Source organism: Periplaneta americana, chromosome 4 (assembly GCF_040183065.1).
Source record: "Periplaneta americana isolate PAMFEO1 chromosome 4, P.americana_PAMFEO1_priV1, whole genome shotgun sequence".
Taxonomy (NCBI): Eukaryota; Metazoa; Arthropoda; class Insecta; order Blattodea; family Blattidae; genus Periplaneta; species Periplaneta americana.
This window is the reverse complement of record NC_091120.1, coordinates 206,773,591-206,799,484: the sequence shown is the minus strand read 5'-3', so window position 1 is coordinate 206,799,484 and position 25,894 is coordinate 206,773,591. Positions and strand designations below refer to the sequence as shown.

The 25,894-nt window shown below is 40.7% G+C and overlaps 1 protein-coding gene across 8 annotated transcripts in view; it reads right to left on the bottom strand.

Moving 5' to 3' along the window:
* Window positions 1-3,504: 3,504 nt before the first annotated feature.
* Window positions 3,505-25,894, bottom strand: part of Jupiter (microtubule-associated protein Jupiter) — an 87,683-nt gene continuing 65,293 nt past the window's right edge. For 2 of the 8 annotated variants that reach the window (XM_069824932.1, XM_069824931.1), the window contains exons 2-4: window positions 12,070-12,392; window positions 10,066-10,140; window positions 3,505-4,064 (exon numbers count right to left, since the gene is read on the bottom strand). In XM_069824932.1, the coding sequence (XP_069681033.1) occupies window positions 3,928-4,064; window positions 10,066-10,140; window positions 12,070-12,392 (535 nt within the window). In that variant the 3' untranslated portion in view covers window positions 3,505-3,927. Of the gene's footprint in view, window positions 4,065-10,065; window positions 10,141-12,069; window positions 12,393-15,469; window positions 15,548-22,798; window positions 22,923-23,003; window positions 23,081-23,367; window positions 23,387-25,894 lie in introns of those variants that run through there. The other 6 variants (XM_069824929.1, XM_069824925.1, XM_069824933.1 and 3 more) reach the window with 6 other exon arrangements.

Here is a 25,894-nt window from a genome sequence, read left to right as displayed (position 1 = left end):
TAAGAATAATATACAGCAATAAAGGTCTTAAATATCGTGACAAGCTCATAGAGATCTTCAAATCAACTTAAGAATAATATACAGCAATAAAGGTCTTATATGTCGTGACAAGCTCATAGAGATCTTCAAATCAACTTAAGAATAATATACGGCAATAAAGGTCTTAAATATCGTGACAAGCTCATAGAGATCTTCAAATCAACTTAAGAATAATATACAGCAATAAAGGTCTTAAATGTCGTGACAAGCTCATAGAGATCTTCAAATCAACTTAAGAATAATATACAGCAATAAAGGTCTTATATGTCGTGACAAGCTCATAGAGATCTTCAAATCAACTTAAGAATAATATACAGCAATAAAGGTCTTAAATGTCGTGACAAGCTCATAGAGATCTTCAAATCAACTTAAGAATAATATACAGCAATAAAGGTCTAAATTATCGTGACAAGCTCATAGAGATCTTCAAATCAACTTAAGAATAATATACAGCAATAAAGGTCTTAAATATCGTGACAAGCTCATAGAGATCTTCAAATCAACTTAAGAATAATATACAGCAATAAAGGTCTTAAATGTCGTGACAAGCTCATAGAGATCTTCAAATCAACTTAAGAATAATATACAGCAATAAAGGTCTTAAATATCGTGACAAGCTCATAGAGATCTTCAAATCAACTTAAGAATAATATACAGCAATAAAGGTCTTAAATGTCGTGACAAGCTCATAGATATCTTCAAATCAACTTAAGAATAATATACAGCAATAAAGGTCTAAATTATCGTGACAAGCTCATAGAGATCTTCAAATCAACTTAAGAATAATATACAGCAATAAAGGTCTTAAATATCGTGACAAGCTCATAGAGATCTTCAAATCAACTTAAGAATAATATACAGCAATAAAGGTCTTAAATGTCGTGACAAGCTCATAGAGATCTTCAAATCAACTTAAGAATAATATACAGCAATAAAGATCTTAAATATCGTGACAAGCTCATAGAGATCTTCAAATCAACTTAAGAATAATATACAGCAATAAAGGTCTTATATGTCGTGACAAGCTCATAGAGATCTTCAAATCAACTTAAGAATAATATACAGCAATAAAGGTCTTAAATATCGTGACAAGCTCATAGAGATCTTCAAATCAACTTAAGAATAATATACAGCAATAAAGGTCTTAAATATCGTGACAAGCTCATAGAGATCTTCAAATCAACTTAAGAATAATATACAGCAATAAAGATCTTAAATATCGTGACAAGCTCATAGAGATCTTCAAATCAACTTAAGAATAATATACAGCAATAAAGGTCTTAAATATCGTGACAAGCTCATAGAGATCTCCAAATCAACTTAAGAATAATATACAGCAATAAAGGTCTTAAATATCGTGACAAGCTCATAGAGATCTTCAAATCAACTTAAGAATAATATACAGCAATAAAGGTCTTAAATGTCGTGACACAGAAACAATTTTTTACAAGCTCATAGATATTTTCAAATCACATAAATATGAGTTCTATTCATATACTTCACCTAAAGATAGACTAATTACTAAACTGTCGCCAAATATCAAGGAATCTGAAATTACTAAAGAACTGAAATAATTGCCTAACTCTTCAGTAATCAATATCCACCAGTGGGTTCAAAACACAAACGGAGATTCAGAAAATCACAAGCTACCTACATACCAAGTAAACTTGTGTAGTAGAAATTAAATACTGGGTGCCATATTAACGTGTCTGTTGTAGCATCCAGCAACCTCTACTGGGTTTCTGCTTATTCTTCTTCAGTCCGTTCTGCTGCTAAGCGTCGGGTTCGCCTCTCTCCGTCCATTTCATCCATTTTTCCCGGTCTCTACACATTCTCTTCATCTCTACCATTGTTTTTCCTTTCTGTTGGCCTATTCTTTCTATTGTATCCTCCCATTTAATCCTTGGTCTTCCTCTTCCCTTCCTTCCTTCCACTCTCATTTCCATCACCTGTTTAACCTTCCTTTCCTCTCCCATACGATATACATGCCCAAACCATTTCAACTGCCTTTCATTAATCACCTCTGTTAATGCTTTTCTCATTTTAACTCCTTCTCTTATCCTGTCATTCCTTATCCTATCTCTTCTGGTCTTTCCTACAGTTCTTCTAAGATATTTCATTTCCACCGCTGTTAATTTACTTCGATGTTTATCTAAGAGTGGTAAGCTTTCGGTACTATATTGTATTATAGGTTTAATTATTGAATTATATATCTGTATTTTTGTCTTAGTGGTTATTTCTTTTTTCCCAACTATTGTATTACTTATTTGATAGTATGCTGATGTTGCTTTCTTTAGCCTGTTCAGTACTTCTTGATCTACTCTTCCATCAGTAGTTTTCTTTATAATTTAATAAACAGAAACTATATAATAATAAAGTAGCTATGGGCAAATTATTACATCCTATAAAATTTGATGGGGAGGTAAACACTAATGGCACAGAACAGCACTGGTATTGTATGTTTAAAAATTTCGTGGAATCTACTAAAGCTGCTCACCAATTACATTGTGCTCCCTCTGTATACGAGCGTGCGTACCTACTCTGGTGCAATCGCAGCATTGCAATTATTGTGTGTTAAGTGAAGAGTGAAGTTTTTGCAGGTACCAACTTTCTACTAGTGTCAGTTACAGGGTAAGTCTGTGGATCAATATATTGAAGCATTAAAATTATTAAGCAAAGGCTGCAATTCCCAGGTTGTCCACATGTAGAACCTCCTAAAAATACTCAGAAAGAATACCCTTATTCGCCAAAGAGGCAATTCCCTTGTACATCAACTCCATTTGATGAACATAATAAAACTTATTCAGATCAATCATCGTTAGAGGATGTTAAATCTTTCTTAAATTTCTTTACAGAATTACATGTTCAGAAAATGTTCAACATTTTAAGATCAACATCACAGAAATTGAGAGAATGCAAAGACAATTTTTAAAAAATGTTTATGTTATGACAGCAAACTATAAATAAAAAATCCACAAGCCACTAGTCATTCCAAATTTTAATGTGGTCTTCAAAATCAAATTTTAGAATTTACAGAGTATTTACACACCCCAATCACGCAAAGTGGGTACGCATTATAGATACACACAAAGTAGTTGCAAGATAAACAGCTGACAATGCCTGTGTAAAGAAACCCATCTAAACAAAATAAAAATTCCAAATTAGTGTGTTTACAGAATGGATAAAGAACCATGAGCTGCCAATGGCAGGAAGCAGAGGAGTAAGTGGCCAATCAGAAAGGAACCTAGTCCTTCTCATAGCTGAGCTCTCCAGGGCTCAAAGTTAAGCATGCAAACAAAGCTTTCTTACCTCATCACTGCCTGCAATACCAAGCTTCCTTGCCAAGTCCTCCTTCTATGGTACATAGTGAATTTGTATAAAGAGAAAGTTATCTATTTTTCACCAATTCAGCTGCTATATTTCTTATCATAAAGGTTCATCAAAATTCTAAATAAAACAAACGAACACTTATAAAAATTTTTATTGTATGGGAAGTGTGATACATTTTTAAACAAGCAACAGTTTCACAATTGTTACAGTCTTCGAGTGGTGAACAAGCCCAGCGTGTGCCAAGACAAATAAATAGTATGTACACAAGCCACAATTCATCTGGGTTACCGACACGTCATTTATATAAAAAACGGAGTCCAAACTAAACAATCTGGGATGATCATTTAATATTAAAGGCACCAGCTGACAGTCAGTCTGTCCTACGCTACCTGAACAAGCATCAAACCAAGAGAACTTATGCATTGAATCAAGTAAAGTATTAATTATATAACTATTGTTATTGTTAGTCGTCATTAAAATAAGATGCACCACTACAAATTTGCTTAGAGAATCCGTGTTAATCCTTCTAGTGGTGACCTGGAAGAAGAGGGGGCCGGCTCACCACAGGCCGGAGGAGTAGCCGCCGGGCGGCACACGGTTGCGACGGGCCTCGGCACTGCTGGTTCCATTTGCAGGAGAAGACTCCTTCTCGCCGTTCACTGCACTGTAGCCCTCGCCGGTCACAGGATTGCCGTCTGTGAGAACAGAAACATCCCCACCATAGGTGAGTCATGGAATAATTCAGATCAATCTTAAGAGGTAAGATGCAAGGTGGCTTGCTGAAGAGGAGAGCTTTATATTTGATTTTTCCTATTGCTGATGGAATAAAGGAAATGAATGTTCCTAAGGTGTGACCTATCTTTGTCTTTAAGGGACGAGGAAAAAAGATTTTACTTGTTGCAGACGTCAAAAATTCTTAAATCCAGGACCAGTCAAATGGAGTCAGCCCATTTTTTACATGATGACAAGGAAGCTCAAATGTTCGAATCATCGTATTTCTATAAATGATCAGTTTAGACAGCAACTTTTTTCACAATAATGGTAGATGTAAAATTCTTCCACAAGTGTCAATAAATATTAATGTGTTGTGTCCTCAATATGTGTCTCGCAAAATATTATCTAATTACCAACTCGACCAATAAGCCTCCAAAACACGTTCCTCATAATCAGAATGCAGCAGTATGGATTTGTACATTTGAGTTGCTCTGTGGACCTGGATCATTTTATTCAAAATGGATATGAGGTCACAGGTCAACAACATTCAGATGCGGATTGTCTACGAGTTGCATGGTATAAGCTACAGCACTTAAATTCCCAGAATTCGCCAAGTAGACTTGAGTTCCAACTCCACCCCGATCAAAAACACAAACATTTGCTCATGTTATTTCATTATCCAGAGTGCAACAGGACCTCACCAACGAACTTTATGGAATGCTAGAACACGCAGAAAGGATAATTTTTTCTTAAGGAATATAAATACTCGAGCTACCAACATAGCTCAGTCGGCTGAGGTACTTGTCTGTGCTAGGGCATGGCTCCGATTCTTGCTTGGACAGATTACCCGGTTGGGTTTCTTCCGAGATTTCATAAGGCAAACTCAACTCGTCAAATACCATCTCACTATTACCAATCACATCAATACTAAATGACGTAGTTGATAAAGCGTAGTTAAATAACCAAGTAAAAAAAAAAAGTTCGACACATCCTAATGAAGTTATATATCCGAAAAATCCTATCCATTTTTCTTTTGCACAAATGAAATTTAATTTCCTATGCATAATCAGACAATTTACAATAGCTGTTCAAATTGCATTTTTGACACCTTCACAGCATTGAACGTCCAACTGGCAGGACTGTGTTGGATGACAAGATGGACTAAGGTGCATCACACAGAATAACAAATCTACATATGTACGGCATTCATATAGGGATGAAGGTGCATCACACAGAATAACAAATCTACATATGTACGGCATTCATATACGAATGAAGGTGCATCACATAGAACAAACCTACGTATGTACCTACTTCATTGGTACAGGGATGAAGAATATCACACAGAACAAACTACAGCAGTGCAACAGAAATGATACAACATGCGTGATGAGGAATGAGCTTCTAGAAAGGATGCATAATGTATATGTTCCTTGACAAAAAATTATCCTCTACATCTGACCTATCACTCCTCAAAGTTAGTCGGTGAGGTCCTCTTACACCCTGTATTCATATTTTTAGTTCTTCAGTTTTCATGTAGACACTTTTCATCGCTGAAAAAATTAATATATATATTGTATTTGTCGGTGTATATGACGCACTTTTTGTTCTCAAAATAAGCCTACAGTACCATTATTTTTCATAGTTTCGCGCACTCTAGTTTTTTCCCTTCAAGATCACGGAATGCTCCGCGTTCAAACGATAACGATGCGACCTGTTCATGAGTGATGGACAGCAGTGTGCTCAAATGGCCTACACTCACTCCAGTTTGTGAATGGGTCAAAATATCCTCGTGCTAGGTCAGTGAAGTCTTTTTTGAAGTGAGGTATCACCAATGCCTTAGATGAAGTGAAGATCATTTTCTCTATGAATCTGAAGATGAAGATTCTTGTTCTGATGAGTTCAATGGATCCAATGAAAAAGAAACTTCCAATGACAATAATGGGAGTGGATTTAAAGTATTCTGAAGGTCAGTGAATAATGCTTAACATTAGTTATATATATTTTTTAATTCAAGTTTTTTTCTGAAAAATTTCTTTCAATTTTTGGGGTGCGTCTTATTCACCAACAAATATAGTACTTATATTTTACCAACATATTGTGATGTGATGAGTATTCCATGTGCTGGAACTTGACATTTTCAACATTCCATAACCACATACAGGCAAGACCAGAGGGTCAACTAGTTATGTCTGGCTACTGAAAACGACTGAGCCATCTGCGAGTTCAAGCACACAGTGGAAAATCCAAAGTTTATTTCTGATTATTATGAAATTATTACATCAAACTATGGCACAATTCACTGCACTGACTCACATGTTGCTCTTTAAACTTCTTCACAGGACCAAAATGCTGCATCACTATCCTTTATTCATCAGCAATCAGAGAAATCTCACACCACCCTTCCTCTTCACATTTCAACAGACCTACACTACATCAATTGTGCACCGACATCAAGTCACTGGGGAGGGGTTGATGGTTTCTAACGTGCAACTAAGCCTTGAACACTACAAAGCATGTACCAGCTACAAAATTCTAAAATAAAGTCATAATCTGTTTGCATGGCTAAGGATGAGGAAAATGTACCAATATGCAAGACAAGGGCACTAAATTTCCATGTTGGAGAACTAAGTTCTTAATAGTGCAGAAGGAAGGAACAGCACCGGGCAGTTTCCTTGAGGCAGTCTCTTTACTTTTTATCGACTCCTTCATTTCTCTATTCATAATTAATTCTATGTATGACACCAAAGACAAAGAGAGAGAACAAAGCCAATTCTCTGCTGTTGTCCACTCATTTTACCTTGCTATTATTATTATGGTGTAATATGAGGATCAGCACACTTCAAAACAAGTTCTTATTCCTATGCTCACATAAGTTAAATAGGAAAACATTTTAGTCTATCTAAAGAATTCCTCTCTCAACAATGGTGGGAAATAAAATTACATGTTTGTCCATAAGAAACTTGCTGTAATACTCCAAACCCAACATCACACAGTTCTGTGATTCACAGGTTGGCAATTTCTGAGTTAGTTATCACAATTTCAAGAAGTCGCTGACATGAGACACTCACTGATTGTTATTTGTTTCAGAATTCATACAATTGAAGAACAATTGAAGATTTGATAAACCTGAAAACTGCAGTCACTGAACAAAATCTGACAATGAGAACTGTGACAAAATACCTATAAAAAAAAAACGCAGGTTCTGACTTTTGTACACAAGTCTAGCAGGCTGCACAAAATAAAAATGACTTTTTTTTATACTGAGCAAATAGCTTGAAACCAACTACAGTGCGTTTGTAGCTCGGCCAGACCGTTCCGCGGCGGCCTTGGACTGGGTGAATTGAAAATCTAAATTTAAACTCTTCAGTGAGATGAATGGATCAATAAACTGAACTGTCGTGTAGCTTGACTCAGAATTCTTTACAATATTCGGCTTTGTTATTGTAAACATTTGAACGGTCCAGCCGATCTACGAACGCACTGTATAAAGAGAAGCACTGTGATGATGTAAACAGTTGACTTGGAGATTTTCATGGAAATACACTGTTTCAGTGTTCCTGATATGGAAAGCCACCTGAATGTGTGCAGGGACTTATCTTAATGGATTTCGTTCATACTCTGTATCCATGAGTCAGTTTCTCAGGTAATGATGTACAGATGCGGAATTAAAATTTGGAGAGAGTCTTGATGAGAGTCCACTTGTATATATAGGCAACAATTTCGCACGACTGTCCACAAGTAGCATATATACAGGGGCTCTAGTTTACTGCACATGTGCAGCGTGTTGTAAGCAAAACTTACACAATAAGGGAGCTCCAAATTTTATTTATGTATCTGTACATGAAATATAATAACTTTAGTACTAGTCTGTCTGTGTACAGCGATTTCTACTAAACTATTGGACGGATTTTGTTCATATTCAGTATCTACGAGTCAATTTATCAGGAAATGATGTACATGAAATATAATAATTTTAGTACTAGTCTGTCTGTGTACAGCGATTTCTACTAAACTATTGGACGGATTTTGTTCATATTCAGTATCTACGAGTCAATTTATCAAGGAATGATGTACATGAAATATAATAATTTTAGTACTAGTCTGTCTGTGTACAGCGATTTCTACTAAACTATTGGACGGATTTTGTTCATATTCAGTATCTACGAGTCAATTTATCAGGGAATGATGTACATGAAATATAATAATTTCAGTACTAGTCTGTCTGTGTACAGCGATTTCTACTAAACTATTGGACGGATTTTGTTCATATTCAGTATCTACGAGTCAATTTATCAGGGAATGATGTATATGAAATATAATAATTTTAGTACTAGTCTGTCTGTGTACAGCGATTTCTACTAAACTATTGGACGGATTTTGTTCATATTCAGTATCTACGAGTCAATTTATCAGGGAATGATGTATGTGAAATATAATAATTTTAGTACTAGTCTGTCTGTGTACAGCGATTTCTACTAAACTATTGGACGGATTTTGTTCATATTCAGTATCTACGAGTCAATTTATCAGGGAATGATGTATGTGAAATATAATAATTTTAGTACTAGTCTGTCTGTGTACAGAGATTTCTACTAAACTATTGGACGGATTTTGTTCATATTCAGTATCTACGAGTCAATTTATCAGGGAATGATGTACATGAAATATAATAATTTTAGTACTAGTCTGCCTGTGTACAGCGATTTCTACTAAACTATTGGACAGATTTTGTTCATATTCAGTATCTACGAGTCAATTTATCAGGGAATGATGTACATGAAATATAATAATTTTAGTACTAGTCTGTCTGTGTACAGCGATTTCTACTAAAATATTGGACGGATTTTGCTCATATTCAGTATCTACGAGTCAATTTATCAGGGAATGATGTACATGAAATATAATAATTTTAGTACTAGTCTGTCTGGGTACAGCGATTTCTACTAAACTATTGGACGGATTTTGTTCATATTCAGTATCTATGACTCAATTTATCAGGGAATGATGTACATGAAATATAATAATTTTAGTACCAGTCTGTCTGTGAACAGAAATTTATACTAAACTATTGACGGATTTTGTTCATATATTGGGTATCTACGAGTCAAATGAAGAAGAAATGGTGTACATGAAACATAATTTTTACGAAAAAATTAATGGGTCGTCATTATTCTTTACACGTGATCAATTATGTAGGGAATATGTCGACAAAAATCTTCATCTGAGAGGAATTCATTACACTAACAAACAGAACTTTTCAATAATTGAAGTACTACAAGTATGTGGACAAATTGTTTTGCAAAATTTACAGATTGTAGCCATTATGGAAAGTACAGCAAAAAACAAATTTCTTGTGTAGACGAATTAAAATCTATAGAATTATATCCCCCTGCAACTGAAAATTTCTTGAGACGAAAACTTTTCAGGCTTGAAGATACGCGAAATAATTTTCAAAGCAAATCTAACCGTAGCTGTTACAAAAATAGAGCAATGAAAAGAGTCTCAAAGCGACACAAGCCTATGATCACAGAGACGTGTGCAAGTCTCAATCAGTTTCTAGCTGCCAATAATTTAAATAAATCACTGTAAAGAAGGGCTATGTCTATAAGTTATCTTCATTTCAGTGGTTGTTTCTCATTGTATAAATGCCTAAAACTTTCCAGATTTTTTTCGAATTTTTAAGAGTTATTTTCGTAATACACAAAGAAAGAAACAATATGAAGAGCCATTTCACTGAAAGTAGATTACTTGAACTGTACAATTTACACGTATATGAAGCAGATCTATTTGTGTGTGTGATTATAAAGAATGCTTTTCAGCTTAAATTATTACCTTATTTTGGTGCGTGGTAAATGATTTCATTCCTGTAGGTATTCCGAATAACAGTTTAAGAAAAAGGCAACATCTACGTAGTGTCATGTGGGGTTTGAACCCACACGCACGAGGCAAGATAAGCAGAAGGAGAGTGTCGTCCATTACCTCGTTTCTTTGTGCTCCTCCTGAGAATAGAGTCGCTTGAGCAGACACCGTCCCCGGTCACCGGATTGCGCCTGGCTGCAACCAACAAGCCATGCAGCACCAACACCTCATGCACCACAGACACACGACACCAAGTTCTGTGCTTCAGCAGCTTCCAAAGATCTCGGCTGTCCGTTACCTGCTGCAGCGTTTCGCAAACTGGACCACCCTAAGCTATTGAGCTGATATTGCACACTTATAAATCCTCTGAGTTGTTTAGAAAGTTTACTGCAAATTAAATTTCTTATGCCCTCAGAACTTTACTAGATTTCATAAAAATTTCTCAATTTATTTTCCTATTATCAATATTTGTTGGAGCAAATTCACCCATCTTCTACAGCTCAGTAACTTGCCAGCAGTTCACAGGCAACTGGAAATATCACGCTTTGAAAGCTTTAACGCGATTCTTACTTTTATTAAATGTTTCAACAACCAGATTTTGTTTGCAGCTCGAGAATTTATTGGAGTCCCACCTAGTTGATCCAAATTTAGTTAACAATTCGCGAGCTAGGTAATAATCTCACATTGCAGCCCACTGAAAGATCACTAGTAGCCTGCGGACCATAGTTTGAGAAACGCTGTCCCACTATAAATAGGATTTATGAGAGTTTCATTTGTCAGTACTGCAGCAACACTGAACAGTCACCTCGCCATCACAGAACTACACAACACAGCACATCGCCGACCTCCTCCTGGAAAGAGAACAGCCCCTCCCAAAGAATTAGAGCAGGACAGTCAGTTTGTGCAGTACAGTGCAATGTTCTCCTAATTTATGATCGGAAAAAAAGCACAAATAGTGATAATCTGACAATGCTTACGGTTTTCTTAGCAAGTAACAAGACAGACAGTTGTGCCTTCTAAGTCACATTTGTTAATTTCATGACTAGTCTGTGGTAAAAGTACTACACGAGGCCAATTCGAATTATTAACCCACACTCAGATGTTTTCTGCCTGAAAAAATCGATTACTCTCAGCTGGAAATGAACCTATGACACTATGGTCAAGAAACTAGCACGACAGCAATCAGACCATCAAGGAAAATGCAGTAATGCATGCTATTAATGTCAAATAGAATTATCTTTTAACTTTAGTCAAAATCATTTCCTGCAGTTGAGGCCATTCTCGAAATACATATTGAACTTAATATTGCAGCAGCAGCAGAAGCAGTAGTAATATCAGATAAGAGCATTTGTTGCAGGAAATTGGTTAGTAGCATATTATGAGGTTATACATCGAACACATACATGGACACCTTAACTTCTGTACTGCACAAAATCAATATAGACATGCATGCAGCCTCCACCAATGTGATGCATGCAGAAACTCTTTTAAGTCTGTACTCACGCAGGCCACTCAGCGGCTATGCCACTCACCTAGACTTGGAGAGAAACAAACAAGATATAGTCCACCGTCTGTCTCTGCACGATGTGACGCAAGCCAAGCCACCCACTTCTGTTCGTATGATATGAGGTAAGAATTAAGCTACTTGGGCACAGCTGAGGGGGGGAAACCCATTAAAAAAATGGAAAGAATTTACATCTGTTCCCACACTAACTGAGCTTTACCTCCCTCCTCAAGGCAGCCATGATCGAATCAGTGATATTTGCATTAAACTGGATTATAAAGTGTGCCTCATCCACTCCTTATAGCTGTAAAATGGGACGTCAACTTATTTGCTTACTAAAAGAGCATTTTAATTTATCTTAAAAATACGCCCTCGGCTGGGTTCGAACTCGGGCCGTGGAGTCAGAGCCAGAATAAATGTTTGGTGGAGTTGCAGACTGAAACACTATTTCAGCACTTCTCCTACTAATCTGTACTTATGCTCGAGGGCTCTTCAGCCGTGCATCTGCGTGGCATGCAGATGGGTCCTCATCTAACCAGACTGTTACAGACACTTGCTTCACCATTTGCCAGGGTTTGAACCACGGCCACAACGAGTGCAGACGGTGGAACAGGTCTCACCTTTGGGCGTGGACAACACTTCCTGCTGTCCGTTCTCCGCAGGGCTGGACTGATGGTTCTCCTCTGCGCCGCCCAATGGAATGCTACTTTTCAAGCGGTTTCTGACTGTGGTTTGGGGTCGGCTTTCTGTGGGGCCGAACAGGCGGTTGTGCGAATCATTACCAGGCTTAGTGCGCGGCGTGCTGGGCGCCTCGGACGCGCCGTTCGCCCCGAACACGGACGACTGCAGGTGGTGCGTGTTGCGTGCCCGGCGTGGGGACTGCTCCACGCCCTCTGCAGCCCCAAAGATGTCACTGGTGCCGCCGCCTGGGGGCTTCAGCACCCTGAAACAAACAAGCGGAGTTGATGAGAGATACACGTCAGACACTTTAAGTGCCCAGTCAGCATGGACGAGGAACGGCCCAGCAGTTCTTTTGGGTGACCCTCGCAAGGGAAGTCACTGCAACGATTATTTTATGTTGTGTAATGCACACATTGCTTTCTCCTGAACTTCACTCTTCGACTTACCCGAAGCAATGTTGAGGCTTAATAATTCTGCCCACATTTTTCTAGTTGCCCAATCTTTACAGCTCTACAAAGTCTCTCCTCTTACTCTGCTGGTAAGTGTTTATCTTTATTTTTTTTCCTCTTAGAAATATGTACGCAAATTATATTGAAATTTCGGAAGACTTACTTCTGACAATGTTCATTCTATAAAATTTCTTATCTTCAATCTATTCACCAATTATAATACTGTTATCTTTATCATAAAAATTCCAACTATTATGTGGTGCCGTACTTGTGGGACAACACAGCATAACCCACGTACTGTGAACCTACTGGACTGTATTTAAATTATTTACAATTAAGACAGTTTATTGGAGCAATTAAAAAGTACAATATTAAAAAATCGAGGAAAGAAACTGTTGTAAAACTCTATAAATTATAAAGAATTGGTCGTACCAGCATTTCTCTACGGAACCCAAAAACTGGGCGTTAACAATTCAACAAAGGCGAGGAAATGAAGCTGAGACACCCAACAGAGAAGTGAAGATATTCCGATGGAATGAGCAATATTCTGACATCAAAAGAGAATGAATCACAGCCGTATACTTTCAAAGCTATCATGTTAGAAGCACTACTCCGTACAAATAGCAATTCAGTGTGGGGATCTTCCGAACAGCTAGCCAATAATAATCAGCACGCAGTTATGTGAAAGGATTGTGACCCGTTTCCAAATAACATGTTAATATAAGGCACTTGACGCACGAGCAAGGCTAATGGGAACGCACACTTTCTCTCAGGCAGCTTTCTTCCGTCACTTTATTACACCCCCACCTGCTGTCCCAAATAACAAGGGCGCACAAACATGTTGATCAGTAGCTATGCCGCCCGCTGTGAAACTATGTATACTAACTTATTTTAATAATGCATTCATTCGAGATTTTAAAATTAAGTAGACTCAGGTGTAAGTTCAGCAGAAGAAAAAGTAAACTGCGACTGAGAACTTTGTACCCGCTAAGTAAGTATTTTTCATATCATATCAATGCTTGGAGGCTTGGAAGACAAAGAAACAATCATGACAAAATTAACAAACTGACCTCGAAATAACGTCCAATATTAGAAAGCAATTTCGAGTGCAGAACACTTCTGCTTTGAAAATAGTAAAGTGACTATTAGTCCGCCTTTGTGGCTTTGCGGATAGCGTGTTCACTTCCCGTCCAAATGGTCCGTGGTTCGATTCCTGGCATGGCCAATGGAAGAAATTTATCTTGCGTCCACGGGACTGGTTATTTTCCCTTATGCCCTGCACTGTGCTGACCACACAGCCAGAGAGGCTGTCTAGTGTTAATACTCAGCACTGATTGTGAGGCGGTAATACTGGGTGCGCCAATAAACCGTACCTGATTTCAATATTTGATATTTCACTATGTTGGTACAACATTGTTCTTTGTTCTTGTTTTTTTGGTAATTGTTGTGTAAGTTTGGGAGAATTCATGATGGTTTTCACTACGGCAGAGAGAATTAAAATTACTACATTTTATTTAGAAACAAAATCAGTGATAGAGAGACAACGTAGATATCGGAATCACTTTAATTGCCGATTAGCACCAGCTGCACAGACAATGCTGCGTATAGCAAAGGAATTCAACGACAAAATGACTGTTCTTAACCTTAATAAAGAAAATTCAGGACCGATGGCGAGGACAGAAGAAAATATTGAAGCTGTACGGTCGTCAGTCAATTAGAGCCCAAAAACAGGATACCGAAGACGTGCGAGAGAACTGAGGCTGCGTCCAACGTCCATCAGCAGAATTTTCAAAGAACTCAAACTGGCCCTGTTTAATTTGCAAGTGAAACAGTCACTAACAGTTCAAGACAAGCGTGCAGTAGTTTTGATTGAATGATGGAAGATAATGAGGAATGGCTGAACAATGTGTGGTTTACAGACGATTAGTGAATCACCAGAATGTGAGGATTTGGAGTGCCAGTGGGAATCATGGAACTGCCTCTTCGCAGTCCAAAATGTACTGCATGGTGTGTCCTGAGTGCTGAGGGCATGGTTCTCCGAGTAGGATGGGAGTGCGGTGACAACCAACAAGGAGCGCTGTCATTCTTTGCTCACTTGGGGCGCTATGGGAATATCGATTTGTAGTGGTGCCATTTCACACACTGCTAATTCAACCATGGCGCTGCTGCATTAACTTTTCGGCGATCGGATCATCTTCAAAAGAAGCGACTTGCCTTGGGCTCCTCACTCACCGATCTGAGTCCTTTAGATTTCTCTTGTTGGGCCACGTGTATGCAGATAAACCTAATTCCATTTTCCAGCTGAACTGAGCAGTTTATCCGTTCAATTCCTTTACAGACGTGAGAGAGTGATATAACATTTCGGCATACGCTTTAATCGGTGCCTTATCTAAAGAAGTGGCCATGTCGAGAATGTTGTTGAGAATGGATAACTCTCCCACCTCTCTATTGTAACACTATATCCACATGATACATCAATCTTTAATAGTTTGGAAGTAATGTTTGTTTTAAATCAGGTACACTTCATTGGCGCACACAGTACAAGGGGAGGTAAAACAGAAGAAGGAAGATGCAGCGATCGATATTCGTTGGCAAATTAATGGAATATGGAGCATCCAACTTGGTGCTTCTGTATGATTTTATTATAACGATAAAGGAGGGAAGACTATTCATTGTGCTCTTCCCACAACGAAGGCTGCACACTCCAGTTCTTCCAACTTAAGAACAACTACACGAAGCTAGTAAAGCGAAACAACACAGTTTGCTCTGACCGTGCGGCCTGGCACAAACCGCACGATGCGTGTTAATTAGTGCAAAGGGAGGAAGAGAGGCTGGTTCCTGTGCAAATAATGCAGAGTAAGCACAAGATTAAAGCAGTGCAGATACTTGCCTGTGGTGACAGGGCGAGCCCTTGAACTCGGCCCCAAAGAGGTCATGGCAATCGCCGCCTGGTGGTTGCTTCATCGTCCTGCAAGCAGCGCTCAGTTCAGCAGGCACACTCAAGCACACTCACACACACAGAATACTGAACAACACATGAATGAACGCAGTGCTCTGCAGAATGGGACGAGTGGGCGCAGAGCCTTACACAACCCAGGGTGCATGCACTGCCCTTCAACATGAGTTGGAGACTGCCCTACTCCGAAACTTACACCACATGAATCAATGCAATATCTTGTACTGAATCCTACACAACCTGAGTGTATTGTCCTGCTATGAACCCTTCAGTACTGAATCCCACACAACCTGAGTGTATTGTCCTGCTATGAACCCTTCTGTACTGAATCCTACACAACCTGAGTGTATTGTCCTGCTATGAACCCTACAGTACTGAATCCCACACAACCTGAGTGTATTGTCCTGCTATGAACCCTTCTGTACTGAATCCTACACAACCTGAGTGTATTGTCCTGCTATGAACCCTAAACAACACAAGCGTGAATGCAGTGAACCCTTCTGTACTGAATCCTACACAACCAGAGTGTATTGTCCTGCTATGAACCCTAAACAATACAAGAGTGAATGCAGTGAACCCTTCTGTACTGAATCCTACACAACCTGAGTGTATTGTCCTGCTATGAACCCTTCTGTACTGAATCCTACACAACCTGAGTGTATTGTCCTGCTATGAACCCTAAACAATACAAGAGTGAATGCAGTGAACCCTTCTGTACTGAATCCTACACAACCTGAGTGTATTGTCCTGCTATGAACCCTTCTGTACTGAATCCTACACAACCTGAGTGTATTGTCCTGCTATGAACCCTAAACAACACACGAGTGAATGCAGTGAACCCTTCTGTACTGAATCCTACACAACTTGACTGTATTGTCCTGCTATGAACCATAAACAACACAAGAGTGAATGCAGTGAACCCTTCTGTACTGAATCCTACACAACCTGAGTGTATTGTCCTGCTATGAACCCTAAACAACACACGAGTGAATGCAGTGAACCCTTCTATACTGAATCCTACACAACCTGAGTGTATTGTCCTGCTGTGAACCTTAAACAACACAAGAGTGAATGCAGTGAACCCTTCTGTACTGAATCCCACACAACCTGACTGTATTGTCCTGCTGTGAACCTTAAACAACACAAGAGTGAATGCAGTGAACCCTTCTGTACTGAATCCCACACAACCTGAGTGTATTGTCCTGCTATGAACCCTAAATAACACAAGAGTGAATGCAGTGAACCCCTTCTGTACTGAATCCTGCACAACCTGAGTGTATTGTCCTGCTATGAACCATAAACAACACACGAGTGAATGCAGTGAACCCTTCTGTATTGAATTCCACACAACCTGAGTGTTTTGTCCTGCTGTGTACCCTAAACAACATAAGAGTGAATGCAGTGAACCCTTCTGTACTGAATTCCACACAACCTGAGTGTATTGTCCCGCTATGAACCCTAAACAACACAAGAGTGAATGCAATGGACCCTTCTGTACTGTAGCCTACACAACCTGAGTGTATTGTCCTGCTGTGAACCCTAAACAACACATGAGTGAATGCAGTGAACCCTTCTGTACTGAAGCCTACACAACCTGAGTGTATTGTCCTGCTATGAACCCTAAACAACACAAGAGTGAATGCAGTGAACCCTTCTGTACTGAAGCCTACACAACCTGAGTGCATTGTCCTGCTGTGAACCCTAAACAACACAAGGGTGCATGCAGTGGACCCTTCTGTACTGAAGCCTACACAACCTGAGTGTATTGTCCTGCTATGAACCCTAAACAACACAAAAATGAATGCAGTGAACCCTTCTGTACTGAAGCCTACACAACCTGAGTGTATTGTCCAGCTATGAACCCTAAACAACACACGAGTGAATGCAGTGAACCCACCTGTACTGAAGCCTACACAACCTGAGTGTATTGTCCTGCTATGAACCCTAAACAACACACGAGTGAATGCAGTGAACCCACCTGTACTGAAGCCTACACAACCTGAGTGTATTGTCCTGCTATGAACCCTAAACAACACACAAGTGAATGCAGTGAACCCTTCTGTACTGAAGCCTACACAACCTGAGTGTACTGTCCTGCTATGAACCCTAAACAACACACGAGTGAATGCAGTGAACCCTTCTGTACTGAAGCCTACACAACCTGAGTGTATTGTCCTGCTATGAACCCTAAACAACACAAGAGTGAATGCAGTGGACCCTTCTGTACTGAAGCCTACACAACCTGAGTGTATTGTCCTGCTATGAACCCTAAATAACACACGAGTGAATGCAGTGAACCCTTCTGTACTGAAGCCTACACAACCTGAGTGTATTGTCCTGCTCTGAATCCTAAACAACACAAGAGTGAATGCAGTGGACCCTTCTGTACTGAAGCCTACACAACCTGAGTGTATTGTCCTGCTATGAACCCTAAACTACACACGAGTGAATGCAGTGAACCCTTCTGTATTGAAGCCTACACAACCTGAGTGTATTGTCCTGCTGTGAACTCTAAACAACACACGAGTGAATGCAGTGAACCCTTCTGTACTGAATCCTACACAACCTGAGTGTATTGTCCTGCTGTGAACCCTAAACAACACACGATTGAATGCAGTGAACCCTTCTGTACTGAAGCCTACACAACCTGAGTGTATTGTCCTGCTGTGAACCCTAAACAACACACGAGTGAATGCAGTGAACCCTTCTGTACTGAAGCCTACACAACCTGAGTGTATTGTCCTGCTGTGAACCCTAAACAACACACGAGTGAATGCAGTGAACCCTTCTGTACTGAAGCCTACACAACCTGAGTGTATTGTCCTGCTGTGAACCCTAAACAACACACGAGTGAATGCAGTGAGCCCTTCTGTACTGAAGCCTACACAACCTGAGTGTATTGTCCTGCTGTGAACCCTAAACAACACACGAGTGAATGCAGTGAACACTTCTGTACTGAAGCCTACACAACCTGAGTGTATTGTCCTGCTGTGAACCCTTAACAACACACGAGTGAATGCAGTGAGCCCTTCTGTACTGAAGCCTACACAACCTGAGTGTATTGTCCTGCTGTGAACCCTAAACAACACACGAGTGAATGCAGTGAACCCTTCTGTACTGAAGCCTACACAACCTGAGTGTATTGTCCTGCTGTGAACCCTAAACAACACACGAGTGAATGCAGTGAACCCTTCTGTACTGAAGCCTACACAACCTGAGTGTATTGTCCTGCTGTGAACCCTAAACAACACACGAGTGAATGCAGTGAACCCTTCTGTACTGAAGCCTACACAATCTGAGTGTATTGTCCTGCTGTGAACCCTAAACAACACACGAGTGAATGCAGTGAACCCTTCTATACTGAAGCCTACACAACCTGAGTGTATTGTCCTGCTGTGAACCCTTAACAACACACGAGTGAATGCAGTGAGCCCTTCTGTACTGAAGCCTACACAACCTGAGTGTATTGTCCTGCTGTGAACCCTAAACAACACACGAGTGAATGCAGTGAACCCTTCTGTACTGAATCCTGCACAACCTGAGTGTATTGTCCTGCTATGAACCATAAACAACACACGAGTGAATGCAGTGAACCCTTCTGTACTGAAGTCTACACAACCTGAGTGTATTGTCCTGCTGTGAACCCTAAACAACACACGAGTGAATGCAGTGAACCCTTCTGTACTGAAGCCTACACAACCTGAGTGTATTGTCCTGCTGTGAACCCTAAACAACACACGAGTGAATGCAGTGAACCCTTCTGTACTGAAGCCTACAGAACCTGAGTGTATTGTCCTGCTATGAACCCTAAACAACACACGAGTGAATGCAGTGAACCCTTCTGTACTGAAGCCTACACAACCTGAGTGTATTGTCCTGCTATGAACCCTAAACAACACACGAGTGAATGCAGTGAACCCTTCTGTACTGAAGCCTACACAACCTGAGTGTATTGTCCTGCTATGAACCCTAAACAACACACGAGTGAATGCAGTGAACCCTTCTGTACTGAAGCCTACACAACCTGAGTGTATTGTCCTGCTATGAACCCTAAACAACACACGAGTGAATGCAGTGAACCCTTCTGTACTGAAGCCTACACAACCTGAGTGTATTGTCCTGCTATGAACCCTAAACAACACACGAGTGAATGCAGTGAACCCTTCTGTACTGAAGCCTACACAACCTGAGTGTATTGTCCTGCTATGAACCCTAAACAACACACGAGTGAATGCAGTGAACCCTTCTGTACTGAAGCCTACACAACCTGAGTGTATTGTCCTGCTATGAACCCTAAACAACACACGAGTGAATGCAGTGAACCCTTCTGTACTGAAGCCTACACAACCTGAGTGTATTGTCCTGCTATGAACCCTAAACAACACACGAGTGAATGCAGTGAACCCTTCTGTACTGAAGCCTACACAACCTGAGTGTATTGTCCTGCTATGAACCCTAAACAACACACGAGTGAATGCAGTGAACCCTTCTGTACTGAAGCCTACACAACCTGAGTGTATTGTCCTGCTATGAACCCTAAACAACACACGAGTGAATGCAGTGAACCCTTCTGTACTGAAGCCTACACAACCTGAGTGTATTGTCCTGCTATGAACCCTAAACAACACACGAGTGAATGCAGTGAACCCTTCTGTACTGAAGCCTACACAACCTGAGTGTATTGTCCTGCTATGAACCCTAAACAACACACGAGTGAATGCAGTGAACCCTTCTGTACTGAAGCCTACACAACCTGAGTGTATTGTCCTGCTATGAACCCTAAACAACACACGAGTGAATGCAGTGAACCCTTCTGTACTGAAGCCTACACAACCTGAGTGTATTGTCCTGCTATGAACCCTAAACAACACACGAGTGAATGCAGTGAACCCTTCTGTACTGAAGCCTACACAACCTGAGTGTATTGTCCTGCTATCAACCCTAAACAACACACGAGTGAATGCAGTGAACCCTTCTGTACTGAAGCCTACACAACCTGAAATGTATTGTCCTGCTATGAACCCTAAACAACACACGAGTGAATGCAGTGAACCCTTCTGTACTGAAGCCTACACAACCTGAGTGTATTGTCCTGCTATGAACCCTAAACAACACACGAGTGAATGCAGTGAACCCTTCTGTACTGAAGCCTACACAACCTGAGTGTATTGTCCTGCTATGAACCCTAAACAACACACGAGTGAATGCAGTGAACCCTTCTGTACTGAAGCCTACACAACCTGAGTGTATTGTCCTGCTATGAACCCTAAACAACACACGAGTGAATGCAGTGAACCCTTCTGTACTGAAGCCTACACAACCTGAGTGTATTGTCCTGCTATGAACCCTAAACAACACACGAGTGACTGCAGTGAACCCTTCTGTACTGAAGCCTACACAACCTGAGTGTATTGTCCTGCTGTGAACCCTAAACAACACACGAGTGAATGCAGTGAACCGTTCTGTACTGAAGCCTAGACAACCTGAGTGTGTTGTCCTGCTGTGAACCATAAACAACACACGAGTGAATGCAGTAAAGCCTTCTGTACTGAAGCCTACACAACCTGAGTGTATTGTCCTGCTGTGAACCCTAAACAACACACGAGTGAATGCAGTGAACCCTTCTGTACTGAAGCCTACACAACCTGAGTGTGTTGTCCTGCTGTGAACCCTAAACAACACACGAGTGAATGCAGTGAAGCCTTCTGTACTGAAGCCTACACAACCTGAGTGTATTGTCCTGCTGTGAACCCTAAACAACACACGAGTGAATGCAGTGAACCCTTCTGTACTGAAGCCTACACAACCTGAGTGTGTTGTCCTGCTGTGAACCCTAAACAACACACGAGTGAATGCAGTAAAGCCTTCTGTACTGAAGCCTACACAACCTGAGTGTATTGTCCTGCTGTGAACCCTAAACAACACACGAGTGAATGCAGTGAACCCTTCTGTACTGAAGCCTACACAACCTGAGTGTGTTGTCCTGCTGTGAACCCTAAACAACACACGAGTGAATGCAGTGAAGCCTTCTGTACTGAAGCCTACACAACCTGAGTGTATTGTCCTGCTGTGAACCCTAAACAACACACGAGTGAATGCAGTGAACCCTTCTGTACTGAAGCCTACACAACCTGAGTGTGTTGTCCTGCTGTGAACCCTAAACAACACACGAGTGAATGCAGTGAAGCCTTCTGTACTGAAGCCTACACAACCTGAGTGTATTGTCCTGCTGTGAACCCTAAACAACACACGAGTGAATGCAGTGAACCCTTCTGTACTGAAGCCTACACAACCTGAGTGTATTGTCCTGCTATGAACCCTAAACAACACACGAGTGAATGCAGTGAACCCTTCTGTACTGAAGCCTACACAACCTGAGTGTATTGTCCTGCTGTGAACCCTAAACAACACACGAGTGAATGCAGTGAAGCCTTCTGTACTGAAGCCTACACAACCTGAGTGTATTGTCCTGCTGTGAACCCTAAACAACACACGAGTGAATGCAGTGAACCCTTCTGTACTGAAGCCTACACAACCTGAGTGTATTGTCCTGCTATGAACCCTAAACAACACACGAGTGAATGCAGTGAACCCTTCTGTACTGAAGCCTACAGAACCTGAGTGTATTGTCCTGCTGTGAACCCTAAACAACACACGAGTGAATGCAGTGAACCCTTCTGTACTGAAGCCTACAGAACCTGAGTGTATTGTCCTGCTGTGAACCCTAAACAACACACGAGTGAATGCAGTGAAGCCTTCTGTACTGAAGCCTACACAACCTGAGTGTATTGTCCTGCTGTGAACCCTAAACAACACACGAGTGAATGCAGTGAACCCTTCTGTACTGAAGCCTACACAACCTGAGTGTATTGTCGTGCTGTGAACCCTAAACAACACACGAGTGAATGCAGTGAACCCTTCTGTACTGAAGCCTACACAACCTGAGTGTATTGTCCTGCTATGAACCCTAAACAACACACGAGTGAATGCAGTGAACCCTTCTGTACTGAAGCCTACACAACCTGAGTGTATTGTCCTGCTGTGAACCCTAAACAACACACGAGTGAATGCAGTGAACCCTTCTGTACTGAAGCCTACACAACCTGAGTGTATTGTCCTGCTGTGAACCCTAAACAACACACGAGTGAATGCAGTGAACCCTTCTGTACTGAAGCCTACACAACCTGAGTGTATTGTCCTGCTGTGAACCCTAAACAACACACGAGTGAATGCAGTGAAGCCCACACGTGCCACATGACACACCTGCTGCTGCTCATGGCGCACTCGCTCGCTCGCCCGTACGTGCCGGTCGGCCACTTTCGCCACACTGAGAGATGCTGGCCGATCTCCGAGCGTGTCGAAGAAAGCGAGTGCTGTCATCCGCACTGTGGACTCGAACCCGCAACGGCGAGCGAGGACCTTGAAAGCAAGGCGCTAATCAGACGCAGCTGCCACACAATGCACTCACTGTTTAAAGCCTGGAAGCATGGCGGACACCCCGTAGCTTGTTCGAGCACAAGTGTGCCACATTCTCGTGCAATATAACTGAATGATGGCATGCGAGGGATCTTAAACTGGGGCACGGCACTTGTCTGCCCGAATTTATCCTCAAGACTCCAAGTTTCGTGTCGTATGGAAATAAATGTAACGCGTGATTATATTGTTTATGACATCATCCGACCGACCTGCGCTTCCTGCTATTGTGGCCGGCCCGGCGCCCCAGGGGTGCCAAGTGGCTCGCGGCATCTGACCTGCGAAATATCGGCCCATTGGTACACGATTCATTTATGATCGCAGAACTACATGTAACATCAAGAACATAAAAGTCATACCTCGGATATCACAACACGCGTACTAAGGAATTACATTTCGGAAAGTAATTCAGAAAAACTTAAGGGGAACGGAAGAAAACGTCAATGATGTTCTACTCCGAATCTTGCATACCAAGGATCATTAACACAACTGAACTTGTGTATGGTGCGAATATACTTATCGCCGGAAATTGTGGTTTCTGCTTAGTCCGCTTTATACCGCTGCAACTCAAACATTACAAACCCAGCCAGCCAGTCACCGGCGTAGCTCAGTCGGCTAAGGCGTTTCCTGCCGATTCGGAGTTGCGTTCGAGCACGGATTCAATTCCCGCTGGGCTCATTTCCTGGTTGGGCCAAATGTCAGGTAATCCTCGGCCTCATATCTCATCACCAATTCCATCGACGCCAAATAATCTCGTAGTTGATACAGCGTCGTTAAATATACACGTAAAAAAAAAAGAACATGATGCCTCGAAGTCTATTGGAAACTTCACAACAGACAGATCGTTCTTTATGTTTTTATATAAGAACTGTCCGCAACGAACTTAATTAATTAATCCGAAACAGAAGCAAAAACAAAACCTGATCATAAAGTTAACGGAAACTAAAGGAATCGACCCATGCATTACGTCCAATAAGATGTATTCATTCCGTGAAAGGAGAAAGACAGACCATCACTAATTATGACACGCTCATTTAGTGTGTTAATCTAGCAAGCATGCAGAGAGGATAGAGCGCGTAATAATAATAATCATGAACAGTTGTAGAAGGTAGTGTCGTTTGCACTGATTTTGTGGACCAACGACGTCTTGGTCTTCCTTGGTCCTACGGTTGATAATGCATTGCTAATTCCGGCCTGGTAACACATGTTCTTTCCAGTCCTTTTGGTACCGGTAGTTTAAGATTTCGTCTATGAAGTTTTTAACTTTTAATTGTTTTCTAATTACTGAATTGGCAGCCCAAATTCCAACCTACCTGGCTATGAGTTAGGGTTGGCAGCCCATTACAATTCTGACCTTTATTTTAATCTGTATAATTTGTAATTAATTGTTTAAGTTATACGTTTAGTTGGGAGGCCGGAGAGAAAAAGACCTTTGGGGATGCCGAGACGTAAGTGGGAGGATAATATTAAAATGGATTTGAGGGAGGTGGGATATGATTGTAGAGACCGGCTTAATCTTGCTCAGGATAGGGACCGATGGCGAGCTTACGTGAGGGGGCAATGAACCTGCGGGTTCCTTAAAAACCATAAGAAGTGATACATTTCCTTATTTTATTTATATTGTATTTCTTAATTTTATATATATTTTATTTTTTACTCTAGTTGTTGAATTGTGACATACTTTAGATACCGGTATTTTACATTTAATATATTTTTTATCTATTTATTCAATTGTCACATCGTTTACATCGCTGTCATGAGCACGGTTTCCTCGACCGACGCCACAGACCTCAACTCCACGTATACGTATCGTGGGTCCCCACCACCACGGCACGGCGCGGAGAGGGACGGCCTCCAGATACGGAGGGTAGCTGCGAATATATTGAATAAGCAGTCGTGGACAGCCGATAAGGCTTTATGGATGACTTTGATATTCTGATTAACCCTGTACCCCCCCCCCAAGCTATTCAAAAATAAAAGAGTGCGTGTTTCACACTGCATACAAGTGAAGGGCATGAAGCGGCTCGAGAGGTCAAGTGGGCAGTTCGTTGCCCCCGCCGCTCACAGCGCAATTAACACATTAACACAGAATGGGCCCTGTAGGCGCGCAGTTGACCTCGGAAGTGCAAGTCTTGTCTAGCGAACAATGCCACTGCAGTTTAATAGTGAACAGTACTGCGAACAGCACGACGACCATGATTATCGGAAGAAAAATAAAGAAAGTAAACGTGAGAATTCACAATGAGGCAGTAGAGCAAGTGGACAGCATCGAATACTTCGAGTGGAGCTGCTGCCAGAAAGTCAAAATGAGGATAACAATGGCAAAGGAAGCTTTTAAGGGGAGCCATTAAGACCTAAAATGAAAAAAATCACATTTCTATTATTTTACACGTTATCAAAGTATGGTTCATTCTACTTAATTTGGTGTATGACCTATTAAAATATTCGAATATTTACCATTTTAAATATATTTTTAAAAATATTAGTGTACAGTAGAACTTGGTTATAACGACATCCAAGGGACCTTAAAAATTATGTTGTTATAAACGAGTGTCGTAGTAACCGAGATTCATATTGTCAGTCTAATGAGGTGGAAAATGAAAAATTACAAATTGAAATAGGCTTATTTCAGATTTATGTATTCACTTTTAAGCTACCATGGACTTAATAAAATACACGTACAATTATAAATACAGTATTCTGTATTAAAACAGTTTGTTCAGTACTCACTAAACTTCTTTACTGAGGAGTCAAGTAATCAGTCATTTTACTCTGTTGTCTCCTACTTGACCAATACACATTTTCTAAATTACGTTCTACGAGTATGTTCATTATTTCAGTTACAATTTCACTGCTCCCTCCCCTACCTTCGATCCATTCTGTTCA